At 40.3% G+C, this 26645-nt stretch overlaps 1 protein-coding gene across 1 annotated transcript; it reads left to right on the top strand.

Moving 5' to 3' along the window:
• The first annotated feature begins 1515 nt into the window (after positions 1–1515).
• On the top strand, positions 1516–26357 carry LOC145450338 (sodium- and chloride-dependent glycine transporter 1-like). Its single transcript, XM_080328851.1, has 11 exons — positions 1516–3138; positions 3205–3339; positions 3401–3653; positions 5305–5437; positions 6937–7071; positions 7229–7382; positions 8712–8899; positions 13763–13903; positions 14030–14230; positions 25085–25258; positions 25543–26357. The coding sequence occupies exons 1-11, from the start codon at positions 3006–3008 to the stop codon at positions 25747–25749; spliced, it is 1854 nt and encodes a 617-aa protein (XP_080184977.1). The 5' UTR covers positions 1516–3005; the 3' UTR covers positions 25750–26357.
• The last annotated feature ends 288 nt before the right edge of the window (positions 26358–26645 follow it).

Raw genomic sequence — 26645 nt, 5'->3', positions numbered from 1 at the left:
TTGGCCAAAATAAGACATGCCGCCGTGTGTCTCAGATCTAATCGGTGCGTTGGGTCAGTGCCAACAGTCATGCTTGAACGTAATAAATACGGCGATGTTTTTACCTAAAAACGGACGATTTTGACCTACGAAATCAAAATGTTGACGTTTTTTACCTTAAAAAACTCAATTTGACCAAATTTTGGCCTAACTTATGTAAATTAGGTGTTTTCCCAAGTAATGTTAATATTGTACTACTCATCTTCATTTCTGGTTGGAACCGTCTGTCCTTACGAAGTAGTTTTGCCTGAAAAAACTTTTTTGACACCAAACCGACAAATTTTTACAAATTTATTCTAATGAAATCCGGCCTTATGAAAAATTTCAGTAGTTACTGCTGGTGACACACCGTGTTGCTTCTTTCTGACAATGGTGCCTACATCACAATTTTTCATCATGCGCTTCTTGATAGAAGAACCATGCAATGCCCACTCAGTCTTGTTTCAGTTAGGACAAGGGCGGGCAACATACGGCCGCGAGCCGGATCCGGCCCGCTAAGGGATTTTGTCCGGCCCGCGGACAGTTTTCCGTCTTATATAATAATGTGGCCCGCGACTACAATCTGCCGAGATTCCACGCTGCTTGCTTACTAAGTCAAATTTTAGTGACTGTATGTTATTATATACATGTATGCGCACTGCGCAGCGTGTGAGAGTGGAGCTTAAGCATAAGTTCGTCGAAGCGGCAAGACTTACATTATCGGCATTTACGATGTACTCAACCCTAATATCGTTTGTGATGTTTGTCGACTACAATGGTCATTTACACCAGGCCGATATTTCTTATTTTTGATTCCGTAGCCGCCGACTTGTAACATGGCACCCTTCTAGGCTTTTGTAAGACACCGCTTATGCCAGGGGCACCAACTCAAAACGGGTCGCGGGCCAGTTTTCAACTGTCGTAGAAGCCGCGGTCCGCATGAATTCAATATCGAGATAAAACATACCACACAGTTGAACAACGACGCTATCTCGTCACCTACTCAGCCTCATGAATTGATATCTTGGTAAATTTGGGGTACCCGGCTTATCGAACGCCTTGAAATCTTATTTAGTGATTGCACCTGTGTTCATTGATCAGAGAGAAGCAGACATGGCGGCGCCTGTATTACAATGCTGTAATTATCGGCCAGAAATGGCTTTGAAATGACATTGCTGTCGTTAAAATACATTCATTAAATACGATTTACACCTTGTATATGTGGATAAATGGGCGAAAAATGTATCGATTCTGCAATCCGGCCCGCCAAGCACTTAATTTTCCTACATCCGGCCCGACGACTGGAGAAGTTGCCCGCCCCTGATTGTTAGGATATTACGGTACGTTGAGCATAACACCATGTCAACCTATTTGTTTCATTTCAATGTTTTTGATTCACAATGAACCGACAATGGGCCGTCTACAACGGTAGGCCTAAAAAGGAGGCTACAGACTGTAAAATGTCAAATGATAAGTTCACCGACAGTGCAAAATCTACGATACAAACGAAGTGCAGGTTGCAAATAAAAATTTGACTTTGTAAATAATTTTGACGTTTTTTGACCTTACGCTACAATTTTGACTTTATTCGACATGTCAAGAAAACGCCATAATAGTAAATAATGTACTGTAAACTGTACAATGTACATTGCTTTTCTTGATGTCGCTGTGAAGTAAGTTGCTGCAAGCTTCGCGATCATCCGTACGAATTCGCGACTGCAACCAATTGACTTTTAAGATAATTTTCACTCCAATCATCTTGTGTAGCCTGAGGTGGTCTGTCTCCACTTAGGCCTATTTCTAATATCAAGAATTTGAAAACGGTTTTACAACTTGTGCTATACTTACTTCAAAACTCGTTTTGCTTAAGACAGTTTCGATTCCATATACAGTTATATACACGGATGCAAACAACTCTGTCTACGAATGCAGCCATATAATGCAGAGCTCCTCTGCGACCGGGTGTATCGTGCATCGTAAACTCTTAGAGAGTGTGTATTTCCACCCGTGTACCATCCTTGATATACGGGTGTGAATATACACCCATAGCACAAGAAACCTTCACCTACCCCTCAGACTTATACCGCGAGTACATTTTAATCCAAATTATGCATGCACTGGGGACGTAAGAAGGTATGCACTTAGAAACGTGGGATTTATGACCACGATATCGTTCGGAGTTATGTTGTGTTTTCGTGCACCACCCTTTTCGGCCCTTTGGGTGATGTGAATACACACTGTTTTTGCTATAAGCGTAGGACAGGGGCACCAAAACTTTATGGCCGAAGCCCGCCCGAAGGGACACTAGAGCTGTACGAATGATTGCGTGGACCACTTCCGTGCTGTTCAATTATCAAGCTCGCATGCCAAACACGAGCGCGAACTAAACGTTTGCACCTTCGTATACTGCCAAACCGCCTCTGCGGCAATGTTGCCTCTAAGCTGCGCACGTGCGCAAATGCGCAGTGCTGACGCGGTCTCTGCGCACAGAAAATCTAAATTGCGCACAAAAAATCTGAAATGATGAACTTTTTTTAGTCGTGGCGCACTGTTGTCCAAGGGTCTGCGCAGTGAGTTGGTGAGTGTGCGCAGACTCGTCAAAAATTAGAGGGAACATTGCTCTGCGGTGGTGTTATATGGGATAAATATGCAGAAGGCCTATTCCATTTTCGTTATCGTTTCAATTGAAGTTAGGAGTGAATACAAACACGAGATATGGTATCAATGTTATCGTGCGAATGTATTGATTGAATAAAACGTTTTACGTGTTGCAAAGTTGAAGGTTGTGTGTAGTCTATTCAACACGGATCTGTTACCTATAGACCGGCATGGAAGGCTGGTAGGAGAGACTTTCCTCCCGCCAGCATGACTGGTAAATGGTAACTGAAATACACATATTCCATATCTATACATTTCGCTACGTCAATAATGGTAACTGTTTGTGTTCGGAGAAGCCGCATAACGTAGAAGGTTATAGGTAACATATTATGACGACAGCAACTCAAAAGAAGAGGGACATATGGGGCTCAAAAAGAGAGTTTTTACTTGCTTGCATCGGTTATGCTGTGGGCTTATCTAACATTTGGAGGTTTCCCTATCTCTGTTTCAGAAGTGGTGGAGGTAAGCTATCGAATTCAGCATGCAGTAATAAGATCATTTATACATACCATGCCACTTCCCTCGCAGGGGCTTTTCTTATTCCGTATTTCATTATGATTGTACTTTGTGTAACCCCACTACTTTATATGGAGATGGCAATGGGACAGCTCACAAGATCTGGACCAATACGTGCCATAGCCATGTTGTGTCCTATATTAAAAGGTAAGTCGGCCAAGAGAGGTGGGGATTTGTCGTCCGTATATCATCATTCAACTTGTTACAGGAGTAGGGGTGGCCATGATCGCGCTCAACTTCTTTCTCGCAACATACTACAGCGTCATCATCGCTTGGGCATTGCATTACTTGATCAACTCCTTCAAATCGCCCTTGCCATGGATGTCTTGTGATAACAGTTGGAGTAATAAGCTCTGCTCTTCCGATATCGAAAACAGTACTTACATACGTAATGCTACTGAGGAAGAGGCATCTCTTTTCTCAACTCCGCCAAAAGAGTCAGCGAGCAACCAATATTTATAGTGAGTATACTTGGCTATAACTAATATTGCATATAAAAGTGCCGCGTGCCCCATGAACAATTGCGATAAATCTAGGGTTACCATGTGTGGTTCTTAACCTCGTCTCTAGCACCCCCTGGGCGGAAACGCTCAGGAGGTGAAATGGGGCGCTGGGCTCAGGGGCGGTATGGGGGCGCTGAAGAAAAAATGATCTCGCAGTAGATGGCGCACTAAGGCCATATGATTATATAGTAGAACAATAGTTCTATCCCTGAGTTCTCATTGCAAACTAACATTCGTCAAAATTTGTCAAATCACAACGTTTTTCGTTGCGCTCATCGCGAAATATCCACCGACCATGTTTCCATGACTGCAGTGGTATATTTTAATTCATGTAAAATGAATTTGGCGCACTTTTGGATTGTCAATTCTCCGTTAAAATACTCCCGTCACGCTAGATACTCCAAGTCGTTTCGAAACCTTCCTATCTTTTCATTGCATCGCAGTTTAGTGCTGTTTTGAAATGATGAAAATATTAATAAACCGATACTTATACTAATACCTCAGGTTATTTTCCACAAAATGTTTTGAACTAGGCATTTTATCCTGCAGCGCACTGCGTGTCGAAATCGAAAAGGCACTGTAGGCTACTGTACAACTTTTGAGGGCGATGCCCTCTGTACATTAAAGATGTTTTGAAGCTTTTTGGCCAAATAATGAACTAACCATACTTGTATTTGAGAGCTACAAAGTTAAATCGTCAGAATCTTTCTTCGTCGTATGATAAAGGATGATACTGCTTAGTGTTGTTACCTCCATTCATGTTTAAGTTTAGAGCTTGGTGCAAGACTAAATATAATGTGAGCAAAACTCTACCACATTCTCAGTTGATTTAGTATTCAAACAAAGCAATAAAACAAAACCCAATACAATTAACTTCCCCGTATTGCCAATCGCATAGGAGAATTCGGGATGTGTACATCGACCTCAAACCAAATGCTATGAGCCAGCAGGCTTTACCCGATGGTTGGTATAGCAACCTGGGTTTGATCCCGACAATAGCACATATAATTATACCGTTAATTAGCCAAGGGGTCTAATAATGAAGTCGCAACCCGAAAGCGGACATTTGACCACTTACCCATTATTTTTACTACAGTCCCTAGTCAGACTCAGGCAATATTTGAAAGGAGGCGCTGGAGAAAAAAGGTTAAGAACCACTGTTTTAAGAGGATTTGTCCTCTTTATTCAACAAATTGAAAATATCCTCGGAGGACACCCAAATGTCCTCTTGTTTTGGATTTTGTCCTTTGTTCTAGAATAATTGTTAAAATGCAATCAAAACCTGTACTCTGACGCACCAAATGCCAGTGTTGGCAAGATAATAAACCAAAAATACGGCCCGACTGATATTTTGGGAGCGCCTTTTTTTATTCAACACTGCTAATAGAAGGTCAAAGCGGGTATTTCGCGAGTCAAGTCGGAAAAATGACTTTTTTTACTATTACTCGAAAAAATCCCATATCACTCGTTTTCTTTCCCGGCATTATAGCTTAGAGAATTTTTTAAAAGTGTCCTCCTTTTCTGATCTCAAAATATGGGAACCCGAAATAAATCTAATATAGGCGCCGCTTTGTCTTCGGTGGTTATCTGAAACTTGCATTACCTTCAGCAACTACGTTTTGCAAATATCCAGTGGTGTGGGTGACTTTGGTGGCTTGAATGGAGAACTCGTGGGATGTCTACTACTCTCGTGGGTGCTGTGCTATCTATGCGTGTTTAAAGGTGTTCATTCTGCGGGGAAGGTAAGCAATAAGATAAGCCTATCTATGTATTATAGATTGTTATGGACGGAATATTCCTAAGTTATGTTTTATGCATGATAGCTCTTATCTAAAATGCAGTCTCATGATTTCAGACCCATCGAATAAGTCATGAAAGAGAAAAGTAACAATCATATTGGACGTATCATGATATTGCCATAACGATTATCTCTGCGAATTTGACACTCACACCAGATGTAACACTCTTGAACTACATTCGGAACCTCCCTTGCCCAAAACGAAATCCACAGGTTTATACACGGACTGCGAAATTCATTGGATATTAAAGACTATGAAAGATTATTGAGAATATAATTCAGCCTCAAAGATTGGTCATGGTCACTCACACGAGAGAGTATCAAAGTCGTTATCGTTTAGGGTTGCATTTAAAACAAAAATCAATTAAATACCAACATGTTTAAAACAAGGCCCTAATTTAAAACATATTTTTTATTGTTCTTTTGTTTGTTTTTCAAGTCATGACGTCACGAATATTCGGCTGTGAAGTCATAATGGATTGACATTGACAATTGAAATATAGGGTAAATAGAGCTGCTTTGACGAAATATCTGTACTATAACTGTTTAACCGACTATTTTGCGGGTTCTAACCATCCCATATCCATATACTTGAGCTAAACCGGGCGGTAATTGTCCGTGGGCTCATACAACATGTTTTTGGACAGTAATTACACAATTATGGCATAATTTTACAACTTGAAAAAAAAGACTAATTAACTGTTTTAAACATGTTTCAAACATAGTGTTTTGAAACACCGTTTGTTTTGAATGCAACTCTATTGTCGTGTCTGCAATGCTCGATCCAGAAACCAGAATGAACATGATGTATCCGATGTGATCGTGGTGTTTGTCCATAGTCATTTGGTTCTAAACCAGGGATATATAGAACTATGAGGGAACGGGAACAATGGAAACTACTTCCTCAAGCGTTTATGTTTTTCAACTATACTGCCGCCTTTCAGCAAAAAGAGCGTGTTTTGACCTCCTATAGATGACGTGATACACGGGTGTGAATGCACACTTTTGTAGTGTTGAATATATTTATGCTGCGAGCGCCATGCACAGAGTGTTCCGAAGTTGAAATGCAAAGGTTTTCAACCAAAAATGTTAAATTAACGTGAAAAAATGTACTCTATGGAAATCGGTCACAGTGCAGAACCTATCGAGGTTTGTTTGTGAACGTGAATCTCTAAATTTCCGAGGTTCACACACAAAACGCGAACGTGAACCTCACGTTCACACCATCCCTACTTTCGGCATTGACTTGTATAGAAAAGGGTTATTTTGCTGATTCTATTGCACTCGCATGGTCTGCAATAATTCGAACTTAAGCTCAGTTCGTCACCCGGTAACAAAACGAATAGGCCTACTACCCATATGATTGTATCGCAACTTTGAACTTCATAATTTGGGTAATCCAGCAAAAAAAAAAATTGCACAAATACTTGTAATTTCATGCAGGTTGTTCACGTCACAGCTCTTTTTCCTTATATCATCTTATTGATACTTCTCGTGAGAGCTGTTACCCTTCCCGGGGCAGTCGACGGTCTGCGATATTTGGTTGTCCCTGCCTGGAGACAGCTTTTGGATCCAAATGTAAGTGTGCACTATACACGATAGAGCTACCCTACTATGCTCATGCTCTGTTGCAGACAATTAAACAGTTGCATAATGAGATATTGGACGTAATATGATATAGCCAATCACTTTATTGGACTTTCCTTGTCCTCATCATATGATCATATTCACACAGGTGTGGTTTCTCGCAGCGGCTCAAATATTTGGCAGCCTCGGAGTCTCATTGGGGTCATTCATCGCATTTGCAAGTTACAATGATACGCGAAACAATATCTACCATGACACTCTCGCCATTGTAATAGCCAATGCTTTTACGAGTCTGCTAGCCGGTAAGAAATAGATACTGTTCGTTAGCTTTATTGACAGTAATATCAGTCTGAAAGGTGGATATTTTGACACCAACACCTTCCCTACTTCGGCACACTGTCCCCTCTCCACATTTTTCATACATAGCTAGGGTCTTTCAGTATCATCTCAGACCTCTTCTCGTTAAAATCTAACAAAGCCCATTGGCGTTTTACAACGGGCTAGATCAGTGCTTTTTAACCTGTGTGACGGTTCGCACTTGTGCGAATGAAAAAAATTCCAGGGCGAATGACAAGCGTGGTGCGAATGGTGCGAATGAAAATCCGGATGAGTGCGTATGAAAATTGTCCATACTTCTCACTTTTCTGACGTGGATAAAGTCAAATAAACTTAATAAGACATAAGGTACAGTGAGTCCGTAACTTTTGTCGTTAGGACGCAATTCTAAAAACTTGTTGGTAGCTGTGCTTTTCTTGTTCACAAGTGAGGAACGCTTGCGATTCGTTTATATTGCAAAGTTGGAGGGACATTTTCCGCGCGAGAGGATTACGTCACTTCCTAGAAAAAAATAAGAATAGTGGAATCGGTATCAGTTGCTAGGAAACATCCGCCGTGTACGGACCTTGTGAGTAATAGCAGCCGATCTCAGTGTTGACATTTGGCATATTTTAATAAAATTATTGGAATTTGGGCACATCTTAATGTTGGTTGACACCAGAATTCTGCGTTTATCAGGTTGGCACTTTCGACTGTCTTCAACTATAACAATTAGGACATTCGATCTGTAACAAGTATTGTTTACTCGTGTACCTAATCAAGTAGTAGAGGCTGTTAAAATAAAATCAGAGTAAGCACATTGGTGTCTTGCGTCCGATGAATCTTTATCCTGCGTTACATCGAATTATGAAGTGCATGAGCAGTCCATTTCATTTACTTCAACGCCTCGCGTCAATATCTGTCGGTCATTCGAATGTTGCCATTGTTAATTGACGACGCTTGCTTAAAAAATTTAAGTAATGTTTTGAACAAAATCCTTTTCTGATTTAATGGGTATCCAGTTACGCTTTAAAAGCAATGAAGGTAGTCTGACAGCTAGTAAATGCACATGGGTGAGTACAAGGATATCTAAATATCCCTGAGTATTAATGGTGGACGCGACTTGAGTTCCCGGACTGAGTAGAAGTAGCCTATACTTCAGTACTGGATAGCCTATACCCCCTATACCCCCACGACCTATGACTGTTGGCGTTCGACGCTCTTATGGTCCAGATCGAAACAAAACTCCAATGCCGTAAGCAGGGTGTTCTAGCGCTCCATTTGAGAAATATTATAATGATGTACCTGTACTACAGGAACTGTCGTTTTTTCTTCGTTGGGCATAGTGGCACGCAAGCTGAATGTCGAGATTCCCGAGGCAGTTGCAGCGGGACCAGACTTGGTTTTTGTCGCCATACCGCCTCTTTTCGCGGATCTTCCCGGATCGAACGTGTGGGCAATACTATTCTTCCTGATGCTGGTATTTCTCGGAATCGACAGCCTGGTAAAACTCCTTAACTCCGGGAACACTATATACTTTACAGCAGGCTACGGTAGGCCTATACAAAGTTTGTTAACTCGTTTCGCTATCAACGTGTTCACGGTGTATGGCTGTAGGGGGCTACATATGCAACTGGTGCTAGTAGATTCAGCGATGAAGAATAATTTTAACATAAATAATTCAAGTAGTAGGCCTATGCATGATATAAACGACAATAATAACTAATCCAACATACATTTACATACCTGCAACAATAATGAGTTACTCTCTGAAATTCATGCTGGCTTCCAGTGTGGATTCGACTACAACTACGAGCTTATTCTAAACCTATCGCCCACTCTTGATGCCCGTAAATTCTATATGCAATGTCAGGTATTACACGACTCGGGCTCCCATCCACACATCTGTGATATACATACATTCTAGGGATGGTGTGAACGTGAGGTTCGCGTTCTGTGTGTGAACCTCGGAAATTTAGAGGTTCACGTTCGCGTTCACACAGAACCTTTCAAAAATGTTCGCGTTCACACGAACCTGAACCTTGTAGAGGTTCACACCATCCCTAATATATTCCACTTCGCCAACCCTTAGGTAGTTTCAGTTTTAGTGCTGCTCAATAGTATTGCTGCTTGCACTGGTCTTGGGTACCCCATACGGAGATCAACCGAGATCCTGAGGGGGCTTCGTCCCTAGACCGCTAATGTCACCGCTACTCGAAAGTCCGATCTCGTTGTAATGCATCCACATTGCACATCGTACATATCTTATATAGTGGCGCGAAGCGGAAATAAATTTCCTAATTCATACTACTTCTAGGCTTTTATACGACACCGCTTACACGGATGATATGGCGAGTAGGAACCTATAGATCAGTGGTCGGGAACCTGTGGCTCGTGGGCCATATATGGCTCTTTTGGGTTTAAGATATGGCTCTTTACCAAATATTTATTTTTGTACTGAATTGATCAATATTGCAGCAACTTGTTAGTAAATTTTCATCACGGCCAGAATAGTTATTCTCGTGGCAGTATAAACATGTGTTGAGAGGTAAAGACAATGCCGTCTTCGGGTTTAGGGCCTCGAACCCCCTCTTTTCAAAATCCTTGAATTTAAGTTAATGTCGCGCCGGTGACCAATATCGCTCGCGAATTTGATGTACCCGACTCGAAATCTTGGATTGAACGATAAGTTGATTGATCAAAGAGAATAGCAGACATGGCGACGCCCATATGACTACGCAGTTTTCAAATACATATTATCTTTCTGATCTACCCCGCGAAATGAACTGCTGTGGACGTTACATTCACAATTGCAAACTCGAATTACAAACACTGTCATAGCTATCTAGTGTCCACGTTCTTGATTGGTAAGTAGCTCTGTAGTACCGGCGGTAAAACGTAGGCTTGTAGCGCAACGTTATGTGCTACCGCCGAATACTTTGAGGATTGAGAATTAGATCAGTATTTAGATTTTCGGAATCAGTGAGACAGTTAGATTCGATTATTATCAGTTATAGTAAATTCTAAGCTATTTACGATGACTAACGTTATCAATAGTGAGGCTTGTGGCCCAGAGGTGGTCAAAGTAGTCACCGTCGCTACTCAAGTAGAAGTAGAAATAACGCCGGAACTTCTACTCAAGTAGAAGTAGGAGTGGCGGTTCAAAAGTAAGTAAGTAAGTAGGTGTTCTACACCTATTTTTCCTAAAAAACTGAAATCTGTCAAGTAGAAGTAGAAGGAGTCTAAAATCATAACTACTTAATAAGTAGTGCGAGTAGGCAAAATCTACTTCAAGTACTTCGTTACTGACCACCTCGGGGCTTGTCCCGTCTGTACCTTAGCTCTCGTTTCACGCTATATTTCCGAACAATAAATATGCAAATTGTGTGATTCTGGGAGTAAAATGTTCAAATTCCTGTCATTCATGAACATCAGTCGAAAGTACCAATTGCAATTGACGGTTTCACAATTTTCGTTCACTCATCCTGACGACGGGTCAGGTATACTGCCTCACTTGCCTCCCCTGACTCGACGTCACTGATGTGTCCCTGCTTAGAGTGGGTAGGCATATTTACTGCTGTAGTGACCATGTTTGGCTTCACCTAAGCATGTGATCATGGGTTCTCGTATTTAAATGGAGCATTACGATGAACCTACGTTCTCGTAACTCAAGTTTTGCGTGCTTAAATAAGGCAACCAGCATGATTTGTACGAGATTTTACAGATAAAATGTGTCGCACACGACGAATCCTATATAGTGAGTTCGAATTGGTGCCACCATGACGTCACGAATTTTTAATTGTGACGTAACAGTTGATTGACATGTATGGCTCTTTGAGAGTTAAAATGGAAAAAATAGAGAAAATATGGCTCTTCGGACAAAAAAGGTTCCCGATCCCTGCTATAGATAAACCTCCGACACTTAGGTAGAAATTCTAGAGTCGACCTTGGTCGGACTCGATCCCGCAACCCATTGGCGTTGCAGCTGTGGATTACTAGGCCATCTCGCCACGCGGGCCACTTGTAATTACTTACTTTAGTTGAAGCATGCTGTTATTTCCTGATCTCCGGAGAAAGTAGTCATCACTTGAAAGATCGCTCACACGTACCACAATCACTTAAAAATGAAATGCCTTTGGTGAGATGCGCACGATTTCCAATTTTCATTAATTCACGGGACGCAATATTTATTCCCTCTGCTCGTCGCATTCGTACCGTTGGAGCCAGGTTGCAAGGGCAGGACCATTCCGTGCGATCTTCAGCCCAGATTCTATCGCCAGTGATCTTCGGCCAAACTTCTATCGCCGGCGATCTTTCTGGGATCGCGCTTCGTGTTGGCTAACACCTATCTGTGTCGTTTTTACGCCGAAAAGCTGGTGTCTGCTTATTCCGCAACTGCAGGCAGCACACACGAATACAGTCAGATTCAATTCTGTATATCATGCGTATTTTTTAGGCCTAGTTTTTATTTTGATTTCACGAGAGACGGGTTACTCAACAATCAAAAACTATTGAAATTATATATCGTGCAAAGCGCGACGAAAAATTTCAAGTTGAATACATCTGCTCAAAAACACCCCTCCTTATGTCAATTTACGAAAATTTGGGAGGGGCCAGGACCACTTCGGCCCCCTCCTGGCCACGCCAATTGGTTGTGGCGATATGGTATTGTCCGTTAAGTAGGGTTACAATATTTTGGAATTGGGAAAAGAGGAAACTTTTTCCAAATCATAGAAGTTAGCTGACCGAAATTGAAAACAGCAAAAATTTGATATATATCCAGGAAATCTTGTTGTATTGATTAAAAAAAGGTCGTCACTTTGGCTCGGCCTCGAATTACCCACTTTTTACGTTGATTTACTGGTTTTGACTAAATAAATGAATGAAATAGGTCATCACTTTCATTTGACTCTCGAATGACCCGCTAGGACGTCCGTCCTATATATTTCACTTCATTTATGCCAATTTTCAGTTGACCCTATCCATTAACCTAGCTGTAAAGGAGGACAAATTGCCAAGAGGAGGATGTTCAGAGGATACTTTCAATTTCCCGAAAAGGGGAACAAATGGTAACATATGGTAACCCTACACTACAGTCAAGGTCATTATGATGAAATTGTCTATATCGTAAACGTAAACGAAAACGGAATCCAGTAAACAGAGGATTAGAACTGAGGACGTGGTCACTTCTCATCACTGCGGCTGAAAGGTTCAAGATATGCTTTCCGAAGTAAAATATTCAATGTCGAAACAATTGACTCGAAAATTTGACTTCGAGTCACGGGTGATTTTGATATTTCTTGAACCTCGAGTTCGAGTCAAGTCAAGCCATTATAGGGTATGAGTCGATCAAGTCAAGTCAAGGCATTCAAAAAATGTGACTTGAGTCATCCAAACACAACTAATAATACCAAGAAAGGCTTTACTGCGAAACTGGCAGTCAATAAAAGTATATATTGGAACGATGTGCTCACAAATGGCTGGAGCTCAATACTCAAGTGCTTACATTTCCTCACTTCGAAAATCAACAAATAAACCTAGCATTAACTTTTGTCAACGCTATAAGTTCAATGTGGGTAATAACGAAAACTCATCAAAGCTACATTCTCAACGAATATAATCTGTATTCACATCCTAAAGGTGATTCGCGAAAACAGCACCTATTTCAGAATTTAGAAAACCCGTCCACGGGTTATCGGTCGAATATTTTACCGGACTTGCGACTGAACTGCATGTCCTCATTCAATATTCGAGGTTCAAACGTAGAACGCGAACTTTCACACCCTATAATATTTACCCTATATTTTCAATTGTCAATGTCCTTCCACTGCGAGGTCACAATTAAAGATTCGTGACGTCAGGACCTAAAAATTTCTTAAACAAGGGCTTTGTTTTAAACATGCTTGTTGTAAATTGATTTTTGTTTTAAATGTTTGACCAATACCGCGGTATCATACTGAGGTAGGTTCTGTTTTCATGTACCACCTTTACGATGTGGTGGTAATTACACAGTCTTTTCGCTGAGAGTGAATTTTCATAATCAAAACGCGAAAACTGAAGCTGAATACAGATGCATATACAATTGCATAGTATATTCATATTGAAATGAACCCGGATATTTTTGGCTGACACCTGTCAGGAGGGGTAATCGTCAGCAACTAGTAGAGAACATTGTACATTGTATATCAACGATCGTATCACAAAATATGACGTCACCACCATGAAATTTCGAATAAGAGAGCGTTCAATGTACTATTTTAGATGATGCATATGCCTAGCTACTATATAGTTGCTAAACAGTTACTTTTCAAGGGAGGACAATGACCGCCTGGATCCTAATGCCCTTGTTTGCATTCATCATTCACAGTTTGGACAAGTAGAAGTGATCAACACAAGCATAATCGACCACTTTGGTGATAGACTGGAAAAGATTCCGAGACGCAAAGCATTCGTTTCATTATGCGTGTGTATTCTATGCTTTGTGTGTGGCCTTCCACACGTTACAAAGGTATGAGAGTAATGTTTTCACAAAACATATAATCTTGAATGTTGTCTTCCAATTTCGTGGGTGTCGATTTTATGCAATGCAATTGAAAGTCTATACCCCGATCAGCAAAATTATCTTCCTTTTCAGGCTGGAATGTACATTCTCACTCTGGTCGACAATTATGGAGTATCCGTGCCAGTGCTGATAATCGCTTACTTTGAGGCGATTGGGATTTGCTACATATACGGCGGGAATCGTCTTGCAAGAGAAATCACATTTTCGTCCGGAAAGCGCACTAGCTTCTTCTTTCCGTTTAGCTGGATCTTTGTAACGCCGTTTGTGATCACGGTAAGTAGGGCAAGTTTTTGTTGCAGTCAAATCCGTGGAAAGTTGCATTTATTTTTCACAAAAAAGTTGCACTAAAAAGTTGCATTTATGGACAAGATCCTTGGAATTATTACGATATGAGATACTAGAATCGATCCCTATCAAAGGCATTGTAGCAAAACTGAGTGTTGGCGACTTCAACGAACTCAATAGCCTGAAAAAATGGACCAGGTGAAAATATAATTTTCGGCGTTCTAGCCTGAATGTACGTCAAATCGGAAAGGACCTCAAATTTAAACGACAGTGAAATAATCAAGCGATCTATTTATATATAGTGCCAAATATTTCCAGTAAAAAGTTGGTTGGATGAAAAATCGAAAAAGCTTGCAAAAACTGGCCTGTAAAATCGAAAAAGTTAGAAAAGTTGAATGAAAAAATTTGAGAAAAGTTGCAAAAAGTTGCAATATAAGATCCTTCGAAACAGCCTAAAACCAGAGGTGGTCAAAGTAGTCAATAAAGCTACTCAAGTAGAAGTGAAAGTAGTGACGAAAAATCTACTCAAGTATAAGTAGAAGTACTTCTACTATAAGCCACCTAAAACTACTTGAAATAGAAGCAGAATTGACTGACTTCAAATCTACTTAACTAGGTAAGTAGTTTTGCAAACAGTCTTAATTCGTTGGCATGTACTGTCAAAAGCTACAAATTGAGCTATGCGGAAGGTGCAGAGAGCTTGATTCGTATTGATGCATCCCATGCAGGAGGTATCAATTTTCAACATTCCTTCACATCGTGGGATGCAAATTATGGTATTGATATGAAAATGTGATACTAACCCTTTGTTTACTAGAAGAACCTGTTTTTGAGAACATCATGGCATGGCGCCCCCATATTATAAGGCCCCAAGTTCAGGCGAAGAGCAATACGGAGAAATTGTATCGGATACGGTTGCAACACTTTGCTCGATTAGTATACGTTAATAACAAATATTGTGGATTGCCAATTTTGTATTCAGTGTAGCTTCATTTTCGGTAAATAGAGGCATTACTACACTTGCTTTTATGCTTCAACATGTATTTTCTACAGACAAAAGAACTGAAACTAATTAGAACTCAAAGTATGATACTCGGAATTGAAAGTGAAATACAAATACCACTTCCAAAAAACGGAAAATATATGTCATGTCTTTTGTCCACAAAGCTTCAAAGGTGATCTGCTAAAACAGGTGTAACGTTCAAAAAAGCAGGACTTTCCAGATTAGCAGGACACGTCATGGGCTGCTAGATTGCAATATAATAGGTAATTGCTAGATTGCGAAACGGTAGTTTCAAACGTCGTGGTGGGCCATATTTACCATGGTGGTGGGGTCGTGGTGGGCCATGAAATATTTGATATGGGCGACAATGCGGTGTGAGCGGAACCAAGCAATCCGGCTTCTAAATTATGTTCACTGATACTTTCGTGACAACATAGTTGTCACTCTTATAGCTACTGTGCGCGAAGCGCAACAAAATTTCTGGGCTTTACTTGACTTTTATGAATATGAAATGTTGGTACTCCGTGAAAACAGCCCCGAAGTTACCCAGGCTATCTTTCGTATTGGGGGATTAAACTACTTCTACTTGGCAAACTGAAAATACCGAAAATAAGTAAGTAGATCACAAAATATTACGAAGTAGAAGTAGAAGTAGAGAAAATCAGATCTTCTGGAGTAGGCTAGAGGAAAACTACGTGAGTACTCCTGAAAAGTGGTAGTACTTCGTTACTGACCACCTCTGGACACAGCATCTGTTGATACTGGACGGGGAAATGGCGTTATTATGAAACTGCAAAATTCAGTGATGAGCAAGGGTTTTCATAAACCACAATATAGGCCTATTGGTTGCCAGCAACATCATATCATAGCACATATCAGAGCTATTCAATCCAACGTCTTCAACGAATCCAACTCTCAACTACACATTTGGAGATGATGTGGTAAAACACTACGAAAACTTGGCACAATCCACCAAGTCAGAATTTCAGATGGAAATATTAGAAAACCGAGTATGGAGGGATGATTTTAAGTTTATCTGTGAGCTGTGCAGAACATGGCGCTCTTTCAAAGAAAAGAGTAGAATACCACTAATCAAATGACATAAACTTTTATATATACGGAATGCGAGATGGAGCTCAAGGGCAGACATGGGGTAATCGCGATTAGTAATCGTAATCGATTACGACGATTACAGCATTTTCAAGTAATCGTAATCGCAATCGATTACATTTGAAAAAATTCCGAAGTAATCGTAATCGTAATCGACTACTTCCCATATCTAATCGATTTCTTTGTGGAAAAGCGATTACTTTTTATTTGTGCAAGGACTAAGACATAAACTCAACATTCGCGAACAAGGAAAAGATACTATACCAGGTTAATGATAGCACAAACGTCTGATTTACAAACACTACTGCTCATTATTACGTCAGACATATTAGCTTCGCTCATGATTGCGTAATAAATATCCAGACATTGTGTGTAAACAGAAATTCGACGTACATTGTCGTGTGATTGTAAGAAAGAACACCTGCCGCGTGATATATCAGGCTATCGCAACACTCCAGACGCCACTAACTCGCGCCAGGATAATAATCACCATTCGGCCTAGTTGCAAATGGTAACTTATGTATTGATGTTTGGTTAAAGGTGATGCTTATAGTTAAACACAATTTGTCTGTTGGTGTTTGGCGAGCAGCAGGCCTATGCAGTACGTACCAATGATGGTGTGAAGTGAGGTTCACGTTCGCGTTCTGTGTGTGTTGAACCTCAGAAATTTAGAGGTTCACCTTCACAAACGAACCTTGGTAGGTTGTGAACTGTAAACTTTTTTTCACATATTACAGTTTTCACTTCATTATGACAGCTTTGGTTGAAATTTATTGCATTTCAACTGCTGGCCACTCAATGCATGGCGCTGGCAGCATAAAAAAATCAACACTGAACGAGCATGCCCCTTGACAATCTCAAAAATTTTGCTCGAATTAACCAACATTGCGTTTGTGAATATTTAGTGACTTTCAGCTGTGAGCTTGACCAGCATTGACACAACATCAAGAGCGAGATGCACTAAATGTAGCCAGAGAATTATGCTTATTCGACCAATCAAAGGAATTGATATCGTTGTATAATGTAAAAAATCTAGCAGGTGTACGTGGTCAATCTTGACTTCATATGTTTATTGTATCATGAAAACAAAATCCGTGGGATTGGGGTGTTGGCTACTGCTGTATAATTTGTTAATGGGGTAATATCGGTATCAAGTGTACAATCCCGTTTTACGCTCTGCTCAATATTAACGTCACAATACTCGGACGCCGAATACATTGTCGGGCTGGCCTAGACCGTTAAGGCGTAACCTTACATTCCCTTGCAAGTCCTCGTCGAAATTATTGACAATGCGACGGAATTATGGGGTTATTATACCATTTGATTGCCCCAATGGAAACATTTGCCGACGTTTAAAACGTCAATTTACACCTTAGCATAGTGGCATTATGTTGCCGGAGTCATCGCTACAGCCTACAGGTATCATGTACATTAATATAGGCTATAACTCCACTAAAATGTAGGGTTGGAATTAGAAATACGACGTCACGTGACGTCATGAGGTTGACGTTCGTGTTCACACAGAACCTTTCAAAAAGGTTCACGTTCACAAGAACCTGAACCTTTCAGAGGTTCACACCATCCCTAGTACGTACCTACACCGAGCAAAGATTTGAAATTTTGTACTCGCCAAATAAAACATTACAATTTCCACAACGAAGCATTAAAAATCAACAGCTGCTGATGTATATCATAAGCGAACCGTTATTTGCCGTTTCTCGTAACGGCAGCGTTCAGTGTCTGTATGAAGTAGAAGGCAGAATTTTATGGTCACTTTATCTTATCATATGACTCTATACTTTAAACGGGCGCCAATCGTTATTTTGCAATTCTTTACCTGCTTCCATAGCCATCCGCTTATGTGCCATGATAGTGTGGGTTGTAGCTAGAATAAGGACCAAAACAGCAATTCGTCCAGCACTCTGAACGTGGTCTTGGGCCCCAATAAGGTGATCAATTTTCAAGTTGAAGACTGAATTATCGTCAATAATATTAGTAATTACATTATATTACTATTCATTTTTAAGCTTCTCTCAGCCCCCGATAGTCAGATTTACCTGTGGAGCTGAAGGCACGTAATTCATAATTATACCATCTGGTATGTTGTTGTAATTACTTTATTGTATGTTGTTAATTCGAAGTCACGGAAACGTAGATGACGAAAAGAAAAACTTTCGTGAGACGCACGCACAAATAATTGCCCTGTCTTTATTCCTCTGTGGGTGGTCCGGGTGGCATTTGTATTGCTGGCTCAGATTCTAAGGATAGGATTATTAGTCTCGCACACCCAGCGCGGCTATTGACAATAGACACATGCTCAAAGTTTTGACCAAGGTCTTTCTTTAGTGATACACTTCTTGGAGTCGCATGTTGGCCTGAACTGCATTTGTCTTTGGTATGTCGTGGCTCGGTAATGACCGGCACCGAAATGGTTATTCCTGTAAATTATGCATACTTTTTCCATGAGGGTGAGAGGTATGCATTTCAAAATCAAGCTATCAAGAGACATTTAAATCGCGAAGCCCGAAAAAAATGTTCAAGTTAATCAAATCTCACGAAAATACTCCTCAATTTATGTTGGCTTTACCAAATACTTTTGAGTCCCCTTCGAGCGCTCTCACCACCCTATTGGGGAGTTTGGGGTGCGGCAGTTACGGACCTGGCAAGAATGCAAATCGTTGGATGCGATAAATCGTCCCTGGGCAATGGTAAACTATGACGTAACAAGCAAATAGCGGATCATTTATTGAGAAAGTCGTTGTTATCTCATTAGGCCTTTACGACGCAATCCTTATATTATCTTCAATATATCTTGTATGATTAGTTCTAAGAAGCAAAATAAATGTAATCGTGAGTAATCGTGATTACTTTTCCGAAGTAATCGTAATCGTAATCGACTACTTCCTGATTTTGCTGTAATCGTAATCGTAATCGTAATCGCGTGGTTCAGGAGTAATCGTAATCGCAATCGATTACATTCATGAAGTAATCACCCCATGTCTGCTCAAGGGCCATGATTGCGTACTTCCAAATTCCCGGGAGGAGACTAACTCTGGAGATATCATGCTTAATTGCTTATTCATCGCATATGCGTGTCAGGAAGCCTGGTATTCTAACCAGATGTCTAAAGATGGAATATACTAGAGCCCGACCCATTATCGGTTCGCCGATAATATCGAAACGATACTACACTTTGAAAGAATTATCGGCATCGGCCATTGGAGCTGAAAAATGATCGGCAATTTTCGTGAAGTCACAACAAGGAAGTCAGAAAACTATAATCTTTGACTGCTAGACTCTGAATATTGATATATTTCATATAGCTTACACTTTACGGGTGCCGAGATGCAGCCTTTCTAGTTTATTTCAACTTCAAGTATAACAATGGCTGTAAAGATGTTCAAATAAATGCTCTGAAGCTTTGAAAATGTGCTTATGGGTATCCAACTTCATTTGTTATCAGCTGAATGTATTGGGGTTATCGGTCAAGGTTAGAGATATCGGTATTATCGGTATCGACCCAAAAATCTAATATCGGTCGGACTCTAGAACTGGGGTGGGCAATTATTTTCCTCCGCGGGTCAAATGAGAAGTAGAAGATACGTTGGCGGGCCGAGTGAAACATTTTAGCTATATTCTCCAGCAGTGGTGGCTTTTGGGGTGGGCGAGGTGGGCGGTCGCCTGCCCCCCCCCTATTTGGATTATGCGCTTTTTCAAGGATAATAACGAATAAACATGGAAACACGTGTACCAAGCAAGAATATGATTCCGTACAGATGTGTCAATCATCATCAAATCTCTGCATTTGGTAGAAAAGTGCCGTATCCCGATAATCAACACGTCTCTGCATGCGGTAGAATTACTTAGTTTTGATGAAGTCTATCCTTGCACACATGCAATAATAGACATTGCCGAATCCAGCACCTGGCCAAACCCTGCCGGGGTGAAAGATAGAAAAAATAACAGATGCGAAAGGGGCCGCTCCCCAGAAGTTACGGTTGGATACTTAAAGCCCCCCCCGGTAAGTCTCGCCCAGCCCCCCCCCCCCCCCCCCCCGTTCGTAGGGCCACCACTGTTCTCCAGATTATTTTAATTTTATTTCTAAATGCTGCTCAGTGAATGTGTTCATATCAGGTGATGAGAAATTGACGGATAATTAAAAGATATCTATTTGCTGTCATGATTCGAAAAATGTTGAACATGAAACATTTTTAACTCTCTTTAAACCGCTATCCACGTTCTTATATTAAGACTTTAGAACAGAGGTTCTCAAACTTTTTCAGCCACGCCTCCCTTTATGATAGTGAAAACTTCCGCGCCCCCCTTATCATGATTTCACAAAATATTAGAAAGTGCAACCAGAATGCTAGCAATCCCAACAGATAGTTTGATAGCATGAACGCTCATGGTTGTTGATGAGTGAATTTTGACATATGAAAGTCGGCAATACACAGAGCAATAACTGTAAGATGGGTAAGCGAAGAAAATTTTCATCAAACTTCGGCTTCGCGCCTGCCTCTCTTCTGATGCTTTCACGCCCCCCCCCCTACTTTGAGAACCGCTGCACTGAAATGTGTATGCAATGGTGTAAAGCTTATTTTCTTGGTCGCTGCCTTCCGAGCCATGTGCAGCTTTAATATCCTTGATGTTGAGCGAAGTTTGCATTTTCTGAACTTCGCCCTCTCTTGACCGAGTGTTTCGTATTTTTGTCATAAGACCAACATTAGTTAAAATCATTAATCTCGGCAACATGCTCGGCAAAAACTAAAAGGACGGGTTCACCCCTGACTCCAATATACAAATATTTAGCACTAGAAAGTCTAAAGTCTAAAGTCTAAACCTTCTTTGAATTTCAGTTTTCGGCTTTCTTGTTTTGACATGCCCGTTAATCCTTTATGGGTGATAGATATGTTGAGTCATAGAGTAATCGCGCGCACTGGTTGCCTTGTTTTACGAATTAGGGATTTGAAAACGTAGCACGTAATAATTTGAAATACATACCGTATAATGCAGTGGTTCTTAACCTGTGGTAAAATAGTAATTTACTAATTTTGGGGGGTAGTTCAAATTGACGTTTTTTATATATATTTTTAACAGCGCTGCAATGGAGTATTTTCAAACGTAAATATGAATGTAGGCTAACATATATTTTTGTGAGCTTGTATAGGCCTATATTTCGTTTCACTAAACACACCACGCCTGTTGTGATATCATAGTAACTATTAGTGATTATTAATAACAGGGCCGAATGTAGATTAGTATAGTTCCAGGTGATCTTTCTGATTGATTTTCCTTCAGCTCATTGCTGTGAAGTAGGATTTCCAGCAATGGTATCCATCAAACCGAAATAGCTTTGTGATTGACAATTAGGCCTACACGAGAGATAATGTCTATTATCCTCCCCTTTGTCTAGATTAGAGGTCTCAAACACGCGGCCCGCCAGAGCATTTTGTTCGGCCCGTGACGACATTTTAGATTTTTATTAATTTGACAATATATAAGTGTCACATATATCTTTTCAGGTTATAAAGTGAAAATTCCCTCTTAAATTGCTCCGAAAGCCTTAAACTATTCATCAAACTTCACTATCACATTAATTGCAAACGCTACTATGCAGTGGAAGATTCACTATTTCGCCACATTTCCAATTCGTGATGTCAAAACCTGACCCTTAGACCAATGGTTCTCAACCTGGGGGCGCGCTCCCTTGGGGGGCGTGAAAGCATCCGAAGGGGGGCACGAAGAAGCGGTCAACTGAAAAAAATTTTCGCGATCCTCGTGATTTACCTCCAATTCACGCGTGTTTCTCTGTATATAGACCTAATTTAATATTTTTTAATTCTCCTATCAACAGTCATAACCTTCCGTGTCATCAAACAATCTGTCGGGGTTGCTAGCATCCCGTTTGGAATTTGTGATATGACGATAAGGGTGGCGTGAAATTTTTCACTAGCATAAAGGGGGGCGTGTCTAAAAAAAGGTTGAGAACCACTGCCTTAGACGATTCGTGACTGAAATTTGTGAGTTGGACTTGGACGCGACCTTTCTTAGAATTACTCAGACTCGGGCTAACTCGATGGCAAAATGAAAATGACTCGAGTGGAATTGGAGTGACTCGGAATGCCGTAAATTTGTTAGAACCATGGACGCTACAAACTAATCGCATATCAGGGAATAGTAATAGATCAGAAGGTCGCAGCTTGGTATTTCGCTAACTAAGCAAGCAGTTATAGCAACTATTGGCAATCTGTTAGTTACATCTTTGGTCGCTAAACCATGTTATTAAGGCCACTTAAAAGTACCGAGTACCGTAGTGGTACGCTCCAACGATGTAACAGCATGGGCCGTTCGGCGTTCCGACATTTCAATCACTAGGACACATTCATTAATATATTTATATTAGATTGATATTTTTTCTGCTCCTATATTTGAAGATATTTTACCTTCAGATTAATAGCCACTTATTAGAAGTATACCCGAATCATGGATTGGAATTACAATGCTCAACTTTAAAATGTTTTGTTATCAGATCAGTCTCTATTATCAATCTGTTAGTTTCAAAATATTCACAGTAGCTGAAAATTATAACCCGATAGCTTTTATGATGGCATCATACATTTGTCCGCCTATATGGTGTAGGCCTATATATCTTATAGTTAATATATATCAAGTACAACAACAATTCCATTCAAATAGTTATAAATGTGATGATTCTTTTCGTGCCAGGCCGAAATTGATACATGAGTAAATCACAATTTGACGATATGTATTTACTGTCAGTCTGCTGGATCGGCTCACGTTCTATAGGACAATTCATTCCCGCCAAATAAGGCCTATACTTGGAAAGACATAGAATACCCCTATAAATGCTGCGGCCCGCGGCGTCAATACTGCAAAACTGGCCCGCAAGCACATTTGAGTTTGAGACCTCTGGTCTAGATTAAACCACTGGATGACACGAAAACATCATCAGCCTTCTCATTGACAGTCATTTCAGTGTACATTATGACGTCATATTTGTGGTGTTTTACAGTTCATTGAGTGCAAGCTGTAATTTGTTATTTTTGGAAAAGGGGTAGCCTAAATGCATCCCGTCATTTTCTTCTTGGTGGTAACGATATGAAAAAGGTTAAGAACCACTGGTATAATGCGAAATGTGCCAATGGCAACAAAGAAGGTTTGAACTAAACTATAAGTAAATAGTAATTTCTTTGAACTATAATTGCTACTCATACTCTGCCACATTGCCTTTATTTTGAATCTGGATTATGCATGCGAGGTACGTAGGCAGCGTAATCGTGGCATAATAATGAACAGGCTTCAAAGTACACGTTGATACAGCCTATGGTGTTAATCATTCAAAAAGCAAGTTTCAAGTTTTGAATTCCAAGCAACCTTTCTCGGGCCGCACAGAATAGCTTAGCGGGCCGCACTTTTCCAGATCTGCTCTAGAATATACCAAAGATTATTTGCTGCTATCTTTGCGCTCGAATGTCCTGCAGCGATAAAGTGCATTAAAACCCCATTGGTAGTCGGATCGATATGTCCGTCGTAGATGTCCCAGGCACTAACATAATAACAGAATGGGAAGTCAAATTGATGGATGAACTTGACGACAAATGCAAAAGGACATATCTTTGAAGATCAAATTTGTAGCAAAGAATACCTTTGAATTGTGTTTTCTTCTCTATATTTGAACCAGTGTCGAAATTGAAGTTAGTTTGTGCGGGACATTTTTTGATTCGAGCGAAATGATTATAATTTTATTAATTTATACCAGGGGTGGGCAACTTCTGCAGTCGGCGGGTCGGATAAGGGAAAATTCAGTAGGCCTACTTGGCGGGCCGGATTGCTAAATCGATACATTCAACGCCTATTTATCCACTCATAGGATTAATCTTATTTAATGTGAAGTTTAAGTTTGAAGCATAGAGACCAAAACAGTATTCAATGAAGAACTAAAGAATAATTAACAATCACTATTATTTGTGTCCGGAAAAAAGAAACACTAACCTACAATTACTATAATTGACGTAGAAGGCAAGTAGGCTAGTAAAGAATTGAGGCAGACTGTGGTCGCGGGTCATATTATCATTTAAGACCAAAACTGTATGCGGGAAGCTCAAAATCCCTTCTTGGACAATGCAAAGGAACCAGTTTTTTTTTCAAATATACCAAGATATTAATTTAGTAGGGTTGAGTTCATGCGTAAATGCCAGTAATGCAAGCTTTCTCGTATTGACGAACTTACGCGTAGCATCCACTTTCGCACGCTATACACACATGCACCCTAAAGAATAACCGGCTGTCACTAAATTATGACGTAGTAAGCAAGTAGTGAGGGATTGCAGCAGAAAGTGGCCTCGGGCCACATTTTCCTGTACAACCGGAAACTGTCTGCGGGTCGGATCCGGCCCGCGGGCCGTATGTTGCCCGTCTCTGATTTATACCAAAATGTTCATTAATTCCTGCTACAGGCAAAAAATGAAGTCATAATCCTATTGCATGCTTTACATTTTGTGTTGATTTCAATTTTTGAAAGTCCACAGGTCCGCCAAATATTTTTTGAAATTTTACCGGTCCGCGAAGTGAAAAGGGTTGAGAACCACTTGTATTAACGATTTATTATAAAATAGCAGGGATCTAAATTGGGCGGGTGCCACACCTTTTTGTTTCATGTTAAATTTTTTTAAAAAGGCGGATATTTGAAATCGGTAATTCTTTTGTAGGTCATCGCTGGAGTCAGCATATTCAATATGAAGCCAGTTCGGTACGGCGACTACATATATCCAATATGGGCTCATTTATTTGGCCTGTTCATTGCAATTTTGTGCTTAATATGGATTCCCCTAGGAATGCTACATGAACTGTACAAAAATGGCCAAGGAAAATCAGGTTTACGGGTGAGTTTACTTGGGAGAATTTATTGGAAATATGTATTATTTCAAATAAAAGTTTCGTGTCTATAGATTCAGGTCAGTTGTTGTCAGTATAACGAAGGCATATCCTCATTGCTCAGACTCGGTTTCATTATGCGCGAAGTCAGCATTTCATGAAATATAATAGCAGCCTTGCGCTGGCGCAAGTAGTTCTTTTCTCGACTCCGATATAGAGAGAATTTATCAGTTAATTTTCCATAGTAGGAGATATGTTAGTTCGTCTCGGAATGACCGCCATTATTGTTCAGAGCTTCATGAAGTCGGCAACTCCGACATTTATCTCTCAACGCGTGAACCAGAGACAACATACCCGACCAGAGTCACTACAAGAGCATAGGAAAGAAGTTGACAGCGATGCCAACTCTGATCAAATTCTCCTTACGCAATCCGAAATTCCTCGACAGGAAGATTCCAGTCACTCGAAGCAGTCTGATATTTCAGAAAGTCCAGTATAGTAAAGAAAATGAGACGAAATAGAATTTTTAAATTAAATGATAATTGAATTTCGATTGACTGCATGTCGGACATCTGATTCTAAACTATACCGAACCATAACTGGCTAAATTCATTCGCACGACTATAGTAGACGGACGCGATTCTATATAATACTAAGAATTGTGCTCGGTGATCAACATTAGCCTTTGAAATGTACGTGTCAAAGACAGTTATCTTTCCTGGTTTTGTTACTCTAAAATCGTTTTTGAAATGACGTGAAACTATATTTTGATACATGATTACTGGAAGATATTTTGAAACTATGACAACGATCTTTTTTTTTTACTCAAACCTCGGTGATTCAAACCAGGACTGTGCTACCCGCTTAGAAAAATTGCCCAGTCCGTAAAGGATCGGCAATATTCAAATTGATGGATTTTGCTTTCGATTCGCTTTATAGTTTCGCACGTCCGAGCGATTCCAATTTCATTGTGCAGCGATAATATATGCACCGAAGGTCAACAGTGCGTAGCACTAATTTCTTTGGCTCTTTTTATTGACACGAAACCACATTTTTGTTTTGTATCATCAATTTCTGACTGCGTAATTAAAAATAACAGGTTTCAAACTATTGTGAAACGTTAATTTAGTTTTGACTGGGGTTATCGTATTTTGGAATCCGGAAAGGAGAATACATTTTATAGATCATAAAATTCAGATTACCAGACCAAAAAACCCCAGATTTTAACATTTGTACTGGAAATCTGGTTCTGTTGACTAAAAAAACGTCAGCCCTCCGACTCGACTCCTGAATTAGCCTACCAACTTTTTACCGATACTGCTGTGGTGTTGTCTAAAAAAGTCATTTTTCCAGGCCTACTCCCGAACGAACCGCGCGAACGTCTGCGTTAGAGAT

The sequence above is a fragment of the Botryllus schlosseri genome, chromosome 11 (genome assembly GCF_051294905.1).
Source record: "Botryllus schlosseri isolate E-star chromosome 11, Bs_hap1, whole genome shotgun sequence".
Classification (NCBI taxonomy): Eukaryota; Metazoa; Chordata; class Ascidiacea; order Stolidobranchia; family Styelidae; genus Botryllus; species Botryllus schlosseri.
The sequence above is the reverse complement of the archived record's forward strand: the minus strand, read 5'-3'. Positions and strand labels throughout refer to the sequence as shown.

Coding starts and splice junctions, on each gene's coding strand:
- LOC145450338 (XM_080328851.1), top strand. CDS start 3,006: ATGACGACAGCAACTCAAAAGAAGAGGGACATATGGGGCTCAAAAAGA. Junction 8,900..13,762: donor TTCTCGGAATCGACAGCCTG/GTAAAACTCCTT, acceptor CATCATTCACAG/TTTGGACAAGTAGAAGTGAT. Junction 13,904..14,029: donor GCCTTCCACACGTTACAAAG/GTATGAGAGTAA, acceptor CTTCCTTTTCAG/GCTGGAATGTACATTCTCAC.